Source organism: Anoplopoma fimbria, chromosome 8 (genome assembly GCF_027596085.1).
Source record: "Anoplopoma fimbria isolate UVic2021 breed Golden Eagle Sablefish chromosome 8, Afim_UVic_2022, whole genome shotgun sequence".
In the NCBI taxonomy this organism is placed as follows: domain Eukaryota; kingdom Metazoa; phylum Chordata; class Actinopteri; order Perciformes; family Anoplopomatidae; genus Anoplopoma; species Anoplopoma fimbria.
Genome location: NC_072456.1, coordinates 19,944,564 through 19,958,965, shown reverse-complemented (window position 1 = coordinate 19,958,965; position 14,402 = coordinate 19,944,564). Strand labels below are relative to the sequence as shown.

At 37.9% G+C, this 14,402-nt stretch overlaps 2 protein-coding genes across 2 annotated transcripts; one reads left to right on the top strand and one right to left on the bottom strand.

Annotated features, from left to right (window-relative positions):
• Positions 1–2,072: 2,072 nt before the first annotated feature.
• pole4 (polymerase (DNA-directed), epsilon 4, accessory subunit) lies at positions 2,073–4,002 on the bottom strand. Its single transcript, XM_054603440.1, has 4 exons — positions 3,620–4,002; positions 2,810–2,894; positions 2,508–2,549; positions 2,073–2,329 (listed from the first exon to the last, which is right to left on the bottom strand). Exons 1-4 carry the CDS (start codon positions 3,866–3,868, stop codon positions 2,316–2,318), a joined length of 390 nt encoding a protein of 129 aa, XP_054459415.1. The 5' UTR covers positions 3,869–4,002; the 3' UTR covers positions 2,073–2,315.
• Positions 4,003–5,083: 1,081 nt separating this feature from the next.
• Positions 5,084–10,927, top strand: LOC129095064 (serine/threonine-protein kinase NIM1). Its single transcript, XM_054603429.1, has 4 exons — positions 5,084–5,105; positions 6,923–7,228; positions 8,155–8,423; positions 9,439–10,927. Exons 1-4 carry the CDS (start codon positions 5,084–5,086, stop codon positions 10,189–10,191), a joined length of 1,350 nt encoding a protein of 449 aa, XP_054459404.1. The 3' UTR covers positions 10,192–10,927.
• The last annotated feature ends 3,475 nt before the right edge of the window (positions 10,928–14,402 follow it).

Genomic DNA, 14,402 nt, shown 5'->3' with positions numbered 1-14,402 from the left:
CACAGATCTGTTTCATTACTCCCCGAAACACTAAACCCAGAAAATCAGCTTAAACACACTCAGGCATTTATTTTGAAAATCCCCGCTGCAAAAACTCAAGGGGTCTTGACCGTGCCTATAGTGTGAAACTGAACCCGTTTGTATGTGTTTAACAAATGCTGCCAGGAAGAACAAAATACATCTCAGGTCTATAGAGATTCAGATACATTCCTTATGCAAACTCAAAGCCCTATGTGATTTTTCTCAACAGTCACCATGTTGAGCAAGACATAAACATGCAACTCTGGCTTGTATTGCAATGTAATGCACTACTGCAGCAGCAAAAAGGAGTATTAAAAAAAAGCTGCTGGCCTATTTATAATTTTATCCCTTTTCGCGAAGAGATTTACTGAGAAAATAGTGATCTGATGGACATATAAAAATGCTAAAATGATTCTGGAGAGATTTGATCCCGATTCCAAGAGAAAAATACAAAAACATTTTTGTCTAACTGTTCTGTATACTCAAAAATAGATCCAGACTGATGCTGGGCAGGCAAAGTCAATATTTGCTTGTCACAGATGTATCAGCCAAAATGTCAGTTGATACCCAAAAAGAATTGTCCGTACAGAAACGCCAAAGATATGTTGCAGTCATTTGGTGTTGCCGTTACATAGTTTGACTACCAGTAAGCACTAACTTAATATTTGTTTCCACCTGTATAACATTCCATCCTTTTCTGTGGTCACAATTCTTTAACAACCAAATTTAAGGCATCCTTATTCCAATAATTTGATAGTTTGTTAAAAAAACTCATCTGATATATTGAAATCTTCATTTTTAAATATGACATTCTATCTATCTCAATATTAATAGATGTCTATGTCTGTGTGTGTATACATATACACACGTATTATTATTATTAATTGAACGATATCGGCCTCTATTGGTAATATGGCTCTAGTCCAGCCCTACTCCAGAGTGTCGTGTGTGTGCTGTAAAATTCTTAAGGGACTAACCTTTTTAACAATGCAAACTAATCCAAAGGGCCTTGTATAAATTATAAGCACAATAAAACAAGTCACACATAGTGGGTTCATTTTAAGACAAAATATTGAAGGGTAAAATTATACATAGTTAAAATCTTTTGAGTCATATTTTCCATTTACACATGCTTTGTGTCAGTATCTTTGGTCCCAATTGACATATTGGGCAGAAAATGAATATCAGTACAAGTAGGTTACTGCAAAATATCAGCATTGAAACAATGAAAATGAGAAAACACAAAAAGCAGAATTTACTGCCAAGTTTACAACAACAGAATCGGTTTAACGCTGCAATTCAGTCGGTTAAGAAGACATCCTGGCATTTTAAGTAGCAGGAAGTCGTCCTGTAAACATGTCAACAAGGGGCAGCACCCTGGACAGCTCATTCATCCCTAGTGGTCCGGGGATCAGCACCCTGGACAGAGGTGTTGACACCCTTTGGTGCAGAAGGTTAAAAATGGTCCAGCTGAGCTGTACAGGAGACAGGAGGAAGCTATACAATGTAGTTATTTAGAACAACCTGGTTTGTTAGAGTGAACGCTGTTTCTCATCTGGAAACATCTTTGTGTCTTTCCTTAGAGACTGATTCAATCTCCATGCTTTTCATGTCTTCTGATAAAATATTTATTTGGCTCCCACTTCCATAAAACTCCAGATAATTTAATCTGAGGGTGCTTTTAGTCATTTAACTCACCAAAAAGGGCAGGGACAAGGAACCCTGGAGGGAAATGCTAGAAAATTACATAGTCATATAAAATGTTTGCTTGGCAGTCCTCAGTTAGATTTCCAGCCTGAATTATCATCCCAGTCTAGCGTGGGACTAACATGTCATTGATTTATACTAAAAGTCATATTGGGGCCAAGAGTGTGCAAAATATTTGTCTTTGTTTTTAGTACAATCATTATTTTTCTAGTTTTACCAATGTGTAGAATATTATTTGTTCATTCTGACCACAGACAGAAATGAGTATTTATCTTGCAAATCTGGGTGTGAAACTGATGAAGATTGATTCTGACAGAAACTGATTGTTTAAAACTTACATTTATTCCATTGTACAGTAGTATCTCACAAATATTTACAGAAAAAATGTACACATTTCCACTGATGTTTTGAAAGTAAAGTATGACAAATCTTAATGGAACATTGTAGAAAAGCATTTATAAATATCCATTTTGAGAGTTTGACTTAGAAAAGTACCACAAAGGGGTTCACAACAAATGGTGTCCCTGTAACGGAAAGTTTCTTGGATGGTTGCAGATATTCAATGTTCTCGTCATTTGGAGCAGCATTTAATCTAATGTGCCTACAAGAAATAAAAAAAGAATTAGAACAAACTGCACTGGCACATAAATTCAACATAGGAATGTGCTCAATAATGTCTACAGTATGTGTGCACACATTTGCATGAACATGCTGCGTATTATGTATTCTTATTTTACACATGTGAGAGATTCATTTAAACTGGTCAGGTTTAGGCTTACCTTCAAGAAATGCAAATTCATCTATGGCCTCTATTGCGTTGTCTGTAGAGGTATAAGAAAAGGAAAATGGGAGATTAAAAAAAAAAACTGTTTAAAAGATCTTTCAGGTTTCTATACATCCATGCATTTAAATATAACTTTATTAAGATTGTGTGAAAATATTAATTTTCACACAATCTTAATTGTCATGATCTGGTCTGAGCCCATCAGCAAAACAACAATAACATTGTAAACCCAATTTAAAGCCCAATGACTCTGTATATATTTGCAAACCGCATTCAGAACTTCTTTACAGCACTTACCCAAGTCCTTTCTTTGCAAAGTTTTTCTCTTTCCTTGCTGGGCGTACACCAGGGAATCTTTGGCAATCATCTCAACAAACAACTCCTGGAAGAAAGAAATGCATTAATATTCTGTCATTTTAAACTAAATCAAGTTTAGAACCATATAATAATAACTGATATTATTTTCAATATTATTAGTATCGATATGGACCTGAACCCAAAGGAAATGGGAGCTAATTTTGCACAGTGCATTTCACATTCCTGACCTTAATTCCTTGTTATGTAAAGTATAGGACATGCTTTGGCATCTTGTTTACCTTCATAAATTATATTCATTCATTCAACTTTTTAGTTAGAAATTTGTAAAGGGTAGGAATTATAAACTCTCACTTGCTGCTTGCATTGAGCAGAGATAGTACCTTTTTTAATGTGTGTGTGTATAGATAGTATATCTTTTTTACTGAAATTGTTTCTGCCTTTGTTAGCTTCTGTTCAAAACTTTGCTTAAATTATTATATTTAGGTTTTTGCAAGCTCACATATGGTTCCTTTTAATGTCTATTATATAGACCTTATATTATGGACATGACACATTACATCATTTAATTGGAGGAAAACTCTCCTGTTATAGTACTCAATGGTTGCAGGTTGTGGGGGCATCTTGAGAGGCTTAGGCCCTTATTGAGCTGGTTAGAGATTAAAGTAAACTTTAATTAACACTTTGGTGATATACTACAGAAAAGAAGCATCTTGCATCAGGATGAAGATATTGTTATTGACTATCCAATGTGTGTTGTCGTAGGACTTCCTTCATGTTTTTCTTTTTTACCGTGGCTTTGGCGATGATGAACACAGACTCCTGGCTGGCGAGTGACACGTCCGGGTCGGTCTTCATGAGCGCCTTGATGCGAGCCAGCGGGAGTTTGGAGAGCCGGTTGTGGGTGACGGCGGCCGCGGGGCCTGTCTGCTGCTGGGTGCTCTCCTCCTCCGCCTCGGCCCCGCGGCTCTCCTCCTCGCTCCCACACCGGTCAGGGTCGGGCTCCGTGGGGGTGACGGGTGTAGCAACTGCTGCTGCCATTCTCCGTTCTCAACACGATCGTTATACCTCAAAAAAAAGCACTCGAATCACTACAAATGTCATGCAACATGTCCCAGATCAAAAACAACATCATCAGCAGCGCGCCTGCATGTGCTTCCGGTATCTCGGTGAGAGGCCTGCGCTGATTCGCCAGTCACTCTGACGCCCCGCCTTTTCCTCTCCCGCCAACCAATCTCCGTCCGTGATTGGTCAGAATGCAATCCAAGCTCTGGCTATTGGCTAGAAGAAAACGTCAATCATGCCCTGTATGTGAGGATATGTCAAGATGTTATATCATAGTAAATCACGTTTATCAATTTATTTAACAAACAATACAATGGATGAAGAATGTTTTTATATTTCTTCAACCAGTGAGAGATTTGCCTGGATAAAACCAACTTTTCTCACTTTGTTTATACTTTTTGTCCACTTGGGTGCAGCAGAAACAAGCTGTAAACATAACACTGAGGTACACCTAGTAGTGTTAATATGGCAAACTATTAGCAAACAGGTGCTCATTAACACATCTAGCTTTCTTTTCTAGTTGTTTCTCTTCTCGGCCATTTTTCATCTTCATCAACACCTAAGGGAAAATCTAATGCTAAATTCCCCACTATGTTAACCAGCTTGAGCACACATTCGACTGCATCCTTTATTAGCATTATATCATGCTTTAATATTTTGCAAGATTAAGTTGACGTTTTTACCTAAACATGTTTTACCTTCTCCAAGTAGAGTTTCCTGAATTCCACTCAAACTTAAAATTAGCCTACTGCTAATATGTGCATCATTTATGGTTCACTATTTAAATTCCCAGGCAATGTAATATGTTATATTACATTGTTTTGAGTTCATGCTAAACATTTAAGTATTAAAAAGAATTTTCATGTCAGTGGAGCTTGGTGTAACTGTCTGACATCGACACTTTCAAAGACCTGCAACTAATTTAATATAAGTGCAAAATGCAAATTATCTGATAGCCTATACAGGAATTTATTATTACCCATTGTTCAATATGAAAACTAATATGAGTAGTGATTACTTAATTCTTTAAAAGTGTGTATGCAGCATTTCCATCCTTTGAGTATATGTAAGATAATAACCCAATGAGCGGTACACTAATACACTGTGTTAATAGGATTGTGACGAGGGATTTACTCCTCTGAGCTTGCATTCACACGTTCAGTGAGAGTAAGGTGAGCCTGAGGGACAAACATGAAGGATCCGCAGCTCACAGGTAAATTCATCTGCTTCATTCTAATATTTCTGTCAGATTCAGATTTGTAGAAAAGATTGCCAAAAGTATTGTATTGTTTGAAATGAGTGTACCACTGTCTAATAAAACACTCATAAAGGGTTTAAAATGTCTAATTCCTGGTTTCATTAATGACTAATGCATCATGTATTCATGCCATATAGATCAATTGTTGGCTATTAAAGCGAATAACTTTTTGATACCAAGTCATGAATAAACCCCTTGCTTGTGTTTGTCTTATAGAATAAAACATATTGTCTATTAAGTACATTTACTAACAGTAAAATGGATGATGGCAAACCCGCAATTAATTACTTAACATTTATAATTGAGGACTTGGTTGCTTTTTAGAAAACAAAAAACCCATATCAATAATTTATGGTTTACCAATAATCTGCTGCATCGCTACCAAATAGAAAATGATAAACACCAGTCAAAGATATTCCTCATAATCTGTCGACCCATTCATGTGAACGGCTTCTAACCAATCTGCAAGGCATTAGTAAAATATTTTTTTTAAACTAAAGTCTTCAAGCACTTACTACTTATATTCCCTTTCCAATTGTTCCTTATCATTTTTTTGCCTATTTAAACAGCCAAATGGCTGTGTTGCTTCTGAAAATAGGTGTGTGTTTCGTGAAAATTGTAGAAATTGTGGTAGGGCAATTTGATTTACACATTCAGCATAATTCCTGCATGTTAATTCAAAGTGCTTCATGTTAAAAATGCAGACAGCAACGAGTAACGTGCAGAATACAGCTCAATGTAAGAAAGTGCAGCAGTAACAAAAGGGATTTTTTTATGTTTGAAAAAATCAAGTAGTCTTATTTTATCCATTCCAATTTAACTAGACCCACTAATACTGTGTTGTACCTAAATGTACTCCGTCTAAAATAAGCTAGTAATCTGGGCCACTTTAATCCTACTGGGAACTAAATTTAGCCCACGATGACCAGAAGGAAGTACGCAGTATTATTACAATGTAGATTTACAGAAGTTTAATGTCAGTTGTTAGTGTTAATAAACATTTCATTGGCTACTTTATTTTACTCCATTCTTCAAATGTGTTGTCATTTGAAGAGGTTGAATCTGCTCCATAAAATGCCCACACAGAGCTCCAGCCTTAACGGCTGAACAATCTGGCATCTGACCCTGTTGCTCATTGCTCTTTGTGTAAAGCTGAACTTTAACCAACTATATCCTGTAAAAACAAAAGAAACAGGATACAAGCTTTTTATAAGAATTTAGTCCAAAAAGCTTTTTGGGAAAACTTGTATACTTTGGCAAGTTTTTAAACGAAATGTGCTTGACTTGAGAACTGTGTGCAAAGAATAAGAGCGTGTTCCAAGAACAGGAATAAAAACAGGAAAGGTCGACACATCCTGCTTTTGTGCAACATGTTAAAATTGATGATATCAGCATCACCTCTAAAGCTGAATAAAAAAATGAAAAAACTAGGTTAGGATTGATGTGACAGATGCTAGACGTTCTAGCTCATAAGTTTACATGGAGGTCAATCTAATTACCAATGTTCTATTAACAGTCACACATTGACTTCTGTAAGACTTCCCTGGTCCAGTACAAATATGTGACTGTACTCGGCTATTTCCTCCAACAAATGTAATGTTAGCGGTGCACATTGCTGAAAAGAAAGTACATTTATCCTAATGCTAACATGCTCCTTTCACACAGTGGTGCTGACTTATTTTTACAGACATCTGCAAAGGAACCAAAATCCGTGCATGGCTTTCAAATTTTTTGGGGGGGTTTCTTGAAATTTTCTTAAATGTCTTTTAAAGCCATCAAAGCACGCCTATGGCCAAAGAAGAAAGAGAGCAAACAATCCAAAGACGAGGCTAGAGTGGCGGAAAAGACAGCCAAGAAGCCCCTAGCCTCTGCTGCCATATGCGCCATCCCACATCTGACCGAAGCAGAGAGAATGAGGCAGTCACCGTTCGAGAGGGTCGTCTACGACATGGCCCACAACGAAAGGATCGTCAACGACCTGATGCTCGGGAGAAGAGTTGGCTTCTACGAGCTACGCGGAGAGATCGGGCAGGGAAATTTCTCCACTGTCAGGTTGGGCATCCACGCCTTGACCAAAGGTCAGGAATCTTAAGTTATTTATGTGTTTTAATCCATTCTATTTAATGTTTTTCTTTGAATCCATAACAAGCAGTTTCCATATGACTCCTCACTTTACCTGGATAAACTGAACATTGTTTGAAAGTTCAGGCTAAGGAGCCCTCTGACTCTGTCTGTCTGTGTAAGGAATTCTAAGCTCCCAAAGATTGACAACAGTTGCTTGTGTTTTTACTGAATTGCATGCAAAACACAATCGTTAAAATATATCAAGGAAAATTGTAGAATAATAAAAAGATAGGAAAGAAAAAAGAACAACATTTTTACCTCTGTAAAATGGTTCAATATGACTTAGACGATTTAAGTATATTTTTGAAAGTAAACTTTAAAGAGTTACCTTCAGAAGAGACCAGGAGTTAAGGACAGTTACAATTTCATTTTGGGTTTTTATTTTGGACTTTTGCATAAAAAGGAGGTTGCTTGTTGATTAACGTTTGAATCTTAATTGAATATAATGAATATTATATCCGTCATTCCCTCCGTTCCTGTTGCCAGCCACGTTTAAGCCTTTTCTTTTATGTGCACAGTTTGTTGTTGTACATGAATAATATTAATGGGCTGATGTCCTGAATAAGCCTGTCTGATCACCCCAGGTCTTCCCTGACCCCTGCAGAGCATTTCTTTTCTGTCATAATGAAACCTCGAAAAGGTTTAGGTGCAGGGTTCATGATCTCAACATTTTCCTCATACCTTTAAATAATGCTGCAACAATCAAATTAAATTAGATGCCCAAAATACATCCCTTAGCCTTCTCCTCGTGTGCATGTTACAAGCATGTGCTTAAATCTCTTAAGTGTGTCTGTCCTTATTTCGACCTGTCGCCTTGTTAGACCCTCTCTAAATCCATCGCTGACATCTAATCCTCCCTCCCTCCCCTCTCCTGTCTCAGAGAGAGTTGCTATCAAAATCATGGATAAGCTGCGTCTGGACGAGAGGAGCCAGCCCATGACTTCCTCCGAGATCAGCTGCATGGAGAAGCTGTGCCACCCAAACATAGTGCGGCTGTACGAGGTGATGGAGACCAGCAGGAAGCTCTATCTGGTGATGGAGTACGGCAGCAGTGGAGACCTGTTCTCGAGGATCACCACCAGGGGGAAGCTTAACGATCTGGAAACCAAGCTAGTCTTTGCACAAGTCATGTCTGCTGTTAAACACATGGTGAGCTTCAATGTCAGTCTAACAGTGATAACTATTTACTGCACAGCACTGTACTCAATCTGTGCCTCATATCTCTGGGTCTTTGAGGTATTCATGATTCATATGATTGAGTCATTCAAACTGAATTTGTGTTTAGTTTGAGATTGTTTTAAAGCCTCAATCTTTAAAATGTTTTCAGCATATTTATTTGAGGTTTATTTGCCTGCATCTATGCATTTTTAGATATTTTTTCAGGGGCTATTACTGCCTCAATTTTTGTAGTGGGCAGTAAGGAGGTGACAGGGAATGTAGGGAGTCGACATGCAACCACCGTTTCTCTATAAGTCTTAAACTAAGAATGTTGTCCTTTCATGCCAAAAACGTGTTTTATATCTTAATTTAAAAGAAAAAAAAATCTCTTCTGCAAACAAACATTTTACAGCAATTGGAAAACATAACTATCTAAGATTCAGTGGTGTTTATAATGATAATCACTCTTAGAGGAAGTACACAGATGCTTTACTACAGTAAAAATACCAGAAGTGTGAAAATAGGATGTGAAAGTATTTTCAGCTTATTGTACTTGAATCATAAAGTAAATCTCCTCATGATGCAGAGAAATGGCCCCTGTAAGGGACATGGTGGTGTCATATGTGACGTTATTACTGATGTCCTTTTGCTTTTATTGTGAAATATTGGATCATTTTAACTATTTGATCATTTAGGTGAAAACATCTGAGAAGTTTAGGGGGATACTTTCTTTGGTGGATCTGCAAATTGGCAATGGAGCCCATTATGTTTATGTTTTGTTAATATTTTTATTTTTCAAATGTCAATTTGAAAAATAATGAGTTACTTTAACTGTCAAATAAATATAGTGGAGTTAAAAAAGAGCAACATTACAAGAAATAACATTGAAAAAGCATTGTTCAGTTCTTCATAGATTGTTTACACTTTATATCGATAAAAATACATTTAAAATGTTAAAGCAGAACCCATACTGAATGTTTTCTCTTTTTTTGGGGTAATATTTCAGCATGACAACAACATTGTCCACAGAGACATTAAGGCGGAGAACATCTTCTACACAACCAGCTACTGCATCAAGGTCGGAGATTTCGGCTTCAGCACAGAGAACGGCCCGAATGATCTCCTCACCAACTTCTGCGGCTCACCACCGTACGCTGCTCCCGAACTGTTTAAGGATAAAGGCTATGTTGGATGCTATTCAGACACCTGGGCCTTAGGTATTCTTTTGTACTTCATGGTGACGGGCACTATGCCCTTTTATGGGGACAAGCTTGGGAGGCTGAAGCGCTGCATCCTGCAGGGGGCCTACACCATCCCTGATTATGTGCCCCATCCATGCCAACTGGTGATTAAAGGCATGCTGCGGCCTGTGCCTGTTGATCGCTCGTCTCTCACACAGATTACAAACAGCGCTTGGCTGAAGGGGATTGAGTATCCTCGTCCGTATGTCTTGTTGCCCATGTCCCCGGCACACTTCGCCCAGACCAACCAGGCTCTGTGTGTGGAGGAGCAGGAGGTGAAGACTTTGCTGTCAGATCTTGGTATTGTGAAAGTCCATTTCCAAAACAATCCCTGCTTAGACTGTAGGAGCCCATTGACTGGGACCTACCGGATCCTTCTCCATCGGGTCCAGAAGAGGAGGACAGTGGAGGCAGTGGGTTATTCAGCGCTTCACCCTGATGAGTACGGGAGTCCAAAGAGGTGGACTGTAGCACCTGTGGTTAAACACGATCCCTCGGCGGTCTGTGTTGTATTGTGAGGAGACTTAACTGGACTGGACTTGCTTTGATTGTGGCACTTTATCACAAACATATGTATCCATGTGCTCACGGACCCTTTGTCATTCAATTCAGGCTCCCTTTATCTGGGAGGCATTATGTAACATATTGAGACGCACTCAAGTTGTGCAATGCTTGATCGAAATGGCAAACAAATGGAGGTTGAGGTCGGAGTCGGGGGGTTGTTCTGTCCCAGAGTGTAAGTCTTACTAAACTAATTATAGTTTATGGACTAGGACACCTCTCTTAAGTAATTTGCTATGGCTTTGTGTTCTGATCATTACATCACCAACAAAGGCTTACTGACGCACGACATTCAGCAATCACTGTATGGCCATCAGCATCTTTCAATCCCTCTTAATCAGTACATACATCTACTGAACTAATCCAGGGCTAATGGTAATCCTAATAAGATAGACAGTAAGAACATGCTTGGGTAACAGAAATGAAGCCTGAGACTATGGAATAACGTCCTGGGAAAAGGTTACACCAGGCAAAGAACAAAATTAGGACCACATGAGGCCAGAACAAAAAAACTAAATGTAAAAACAGTCTACAGCAAACCTAAAGGTGTTTTTTTTGTTCAAAACAAAAACGGATGCTTAAAATGCCTTAATTTATAAGGATATGTATTAAAAATGTTTGTAAATATTAGGCATATTTTATGATTGTCACAAGAAGTGTGGAGCACACAGATTGTTTAACATTTTGCGCAATTTTAACATCATTTTGTGAACATCAACATTAAGTATTGTTGTAATGTTTGCTTATATTTTAAGGCAATACTTTTTACATCCAATTACATCCTGAACTTCATGTTACTCTGTATTAATAATTAAAGCAATGAGTAAGGCCAAATTCACTAATCAAAATAACTATTTTCAAACAATGATTCTTAACAATTCTTGTTATCTTTCCTTCTTATCTTTCCTTCTAGCGGGATAATATTATTGTTTTGTCCTGCTACATGCAAGACTCCAGCCAGGATTTCATCCATTTACAGAGAGATTGCCACTGAAATCTTGAAGGATTCCCGGATTCCTTATAAGTCCTGAAGTCTAAAAAAACATTGACCTCTGAGGGAGTTTGCAGGAAATGATTTCGGAGCAATCGCAAGCACTTTCTGGAAAAGAGGTGATAATGGATGTTATGCAATTGTAAATTCTACAGAGTTCTGAAACATTAAGCTGTCAGTTACTTTGAGTCTGAAACAGCTCTGAAATCTCAAGTTGTTCTCTCCACAAAATTACATTACATTACATTACAGTCATTTAGCAGACGCTTTTATCCAAAGCGACTTACAATCAGTAGTATATTACATAATCAAAATGCTCCTTCACTTCCACTTTACCTTTCACTTGTGAATTCACCTTTAGGGTACAACGGTCTCTGTGAGCCAGGCATCGCTCCATGCCTATTACCGTCATCACGCAATTGATCGCCATTTCTGCCAGTGTTGTTATGCACGTTAATTCTTATTAGTGATTGACACAATGATAAGCTTCACATTTTGCAATAAACCGTGAACCTGCAGCCCGCAGCCTTTTCTCACAGGAATGTGTACACATTGTGTGAGCAGGAGCAGACAAATTCTAAGGGCCACTACAGCTGCCAAGGAGGAGTCTCAACTTGCTGTTTATTTAGAAAGCCTGCTCTTGCTCAATATGACTCATGTGAAAATCACTTTTATCATTTATCATCCCGAAATCACAGGGTCTTATTCAAACATATTAACGATGCAGTGAATAACGTTCCTTATGACAGAGAATAAAAGTTAAACAACCAACAGTATGTCTGCAGCTCCTGTTTCAAAAGGTTGCATGAACTGAACTGATGCATCGAGGGAGAGTAAGGTGTTTTAAACCAGAGCAAATAATTTACTTTGACTTGATAAAAAGTGACAAAAGTAGACATGAAATCAGGTTTATTAAACAGAGAGATAAGCTTGCCTTTAGCTTAGTACATAAAGCCTGCAACCAAAATGGAACAGATTTAAAAATCCTTCAATCAAATCAGATAAAGATATTGATGATTTTAACATCACTCAGAAGTTTAAGTAATTGGGTAATAATCATGTTTTAATCAGTTTAAAATCTGATGTTTATTGCGTCTTAACAACTCGTAAATGCAACAAAAGGCTTTTAGAAACAATCTCATATCATGATTCATACAATACTTTGTATGATCCAGTCACAAACCCCTGTCTGATTAAAATTAAAAAGGGATGAGTGAAATTAAGTTTTGACCATAAAAGTATCTTCTCTTCTGCTTTTCTTTCACGTTCATATATACTTTGTCCTTTCTTTGTCTACCTTTCCTAACCCTCTGGGATAATCATGGTGAGCCGAGATATAAACCTGAAAAACAAGTCAGCAAATCTCTTCAGTTCATAAAAGCACACTTAAGATGGTTGCGAAAGAGTAACCAGTTTGCCTTATATAGACAATTTCCTTTTCAACTGAGGAAGAGTGCAACATAACTGGGAGTAAAACATTTAAAGGGAATGGAGGTCTCTTACAATTGATTACAATAAAGTACATGTGCTTATATCATTATATCCAACTTGATAGTTTGTGGTTTACCTCCTTATTTGCCTTCTTGAGCCTGAGCACCATTCAGTTGCTGCAAAGTTTTCCACTCATTTAGTAGAGTAAGATCAATGTGTCAATTACAGTCAACCACTAAGTTGGGTTTTTCTTCTTACATTTATCAATGCATGACCAGTTTAGCTTTATAGTAATTGCAATCAATTACTGGTGATTTTAACTCCTTGTGTAATGTTCAAGAAAGCGTAAATGTCTTCAAATAGGGTACAATTGGAGTGAGATCTAACACGTCTCTCATGTGTCAGCAACTGCAACAAAAGTCTTGATTCTAAGGAATCATATAAAAACCTCCACTAACTAAACCAGAGGTGAGAAGGAGAGAAACAGCTTCAGGGCTGTACTCAACTGAAGTCCACATAAAATTTGTTCACATCAGTGATCCAAAAGAGGGTCAATTGTAACACCCCGGTAAGTGATTGGTGCTTTGTTAAAGCTTCATGGAGTGAAAAACAAGGACACCCGTCAACACTGGCTCTTTGTGTTCTCTGTCAAGGTCTGGTTAACTGTTGTGGATGGTGCTTTCTGTATGAAAGACCTGAACTCGATTACTCTAACACTAAAGTATGCAGCCTAACCGTGCACTTACATTTACAATCTCACATCCAACCAGAATATTCCAGTAAAAGCAACTCCACATCAGTTTCTAAATGATTCGACAGTCTGGAGGACTTTCCTTTTCTTTTTTCAGTTATAAAGAAAACGCATGTATGAAATAAAAGGGAATCAGGTCTGACCAAGAATTGAGAGGTCAGAAATTCTAAATGAAGTACCAAATTGTGATTGTACACTAATGTTGGGTATTACGCTAACATGGCCGATTGCCTATCTGACTGTATCCTAAATCCAATCTACCAACTTATTCTTATCATGGTTTAAGTGTATTCACATCTGAAAAGTGGACTCAAAAAAGACAACATGCACACTTAAGAAATGCTTGACTTCCCAAAATATCCCACAATGCAATGCACAATGGAAATGGAGGAGCTTCTCACAGCTGGAGGACATTAAGATAAATGGCAGATGGATGGTGGTTTACAGCTCCAAAAATACCTAGGAAACAAACAACATGTTTGTAAGAACATTTTTTCTGTCTGGCGGAAAGTTCAAAGCTTCAGTTTGACAGACATGTCTTAGCGAAAGTGATTTCCTGTTGCCACAAAACGGTAAAGTGTGTTAATTTTGTTGTATACTAACATAGTACATACTGACAGCTTAAGTTGTCTTAGTATATAGTTGAGAAATAAACAGGAAGCATAGACGGAGAGATAAGTGGTGACATGCAGCAAAGGCCCCCAGCTGGATTTGCAACGGGAACATGGTGGTTTAAACGGTAAATGCCTCGAGGCTGCCAGGATGCCCTTAACTGACGCTTGAGGACATTTACAAGTCATCCATGTAGTATTGGCAAATTTGCAATGTCTTGGCTGCGTTGGGAAACATTTTCAAGTCATAAGCACAAATCAAGTTTCCCTCAAGTTCTAGATAAGGCTTGAATACCAATTGGGAAAATTGGCAACTGCCCAGGGACCCCAAAAGATCCAGTTTCATTTTGTGCCAGCTGCTTTTGTGTAATTCAATTACCTACT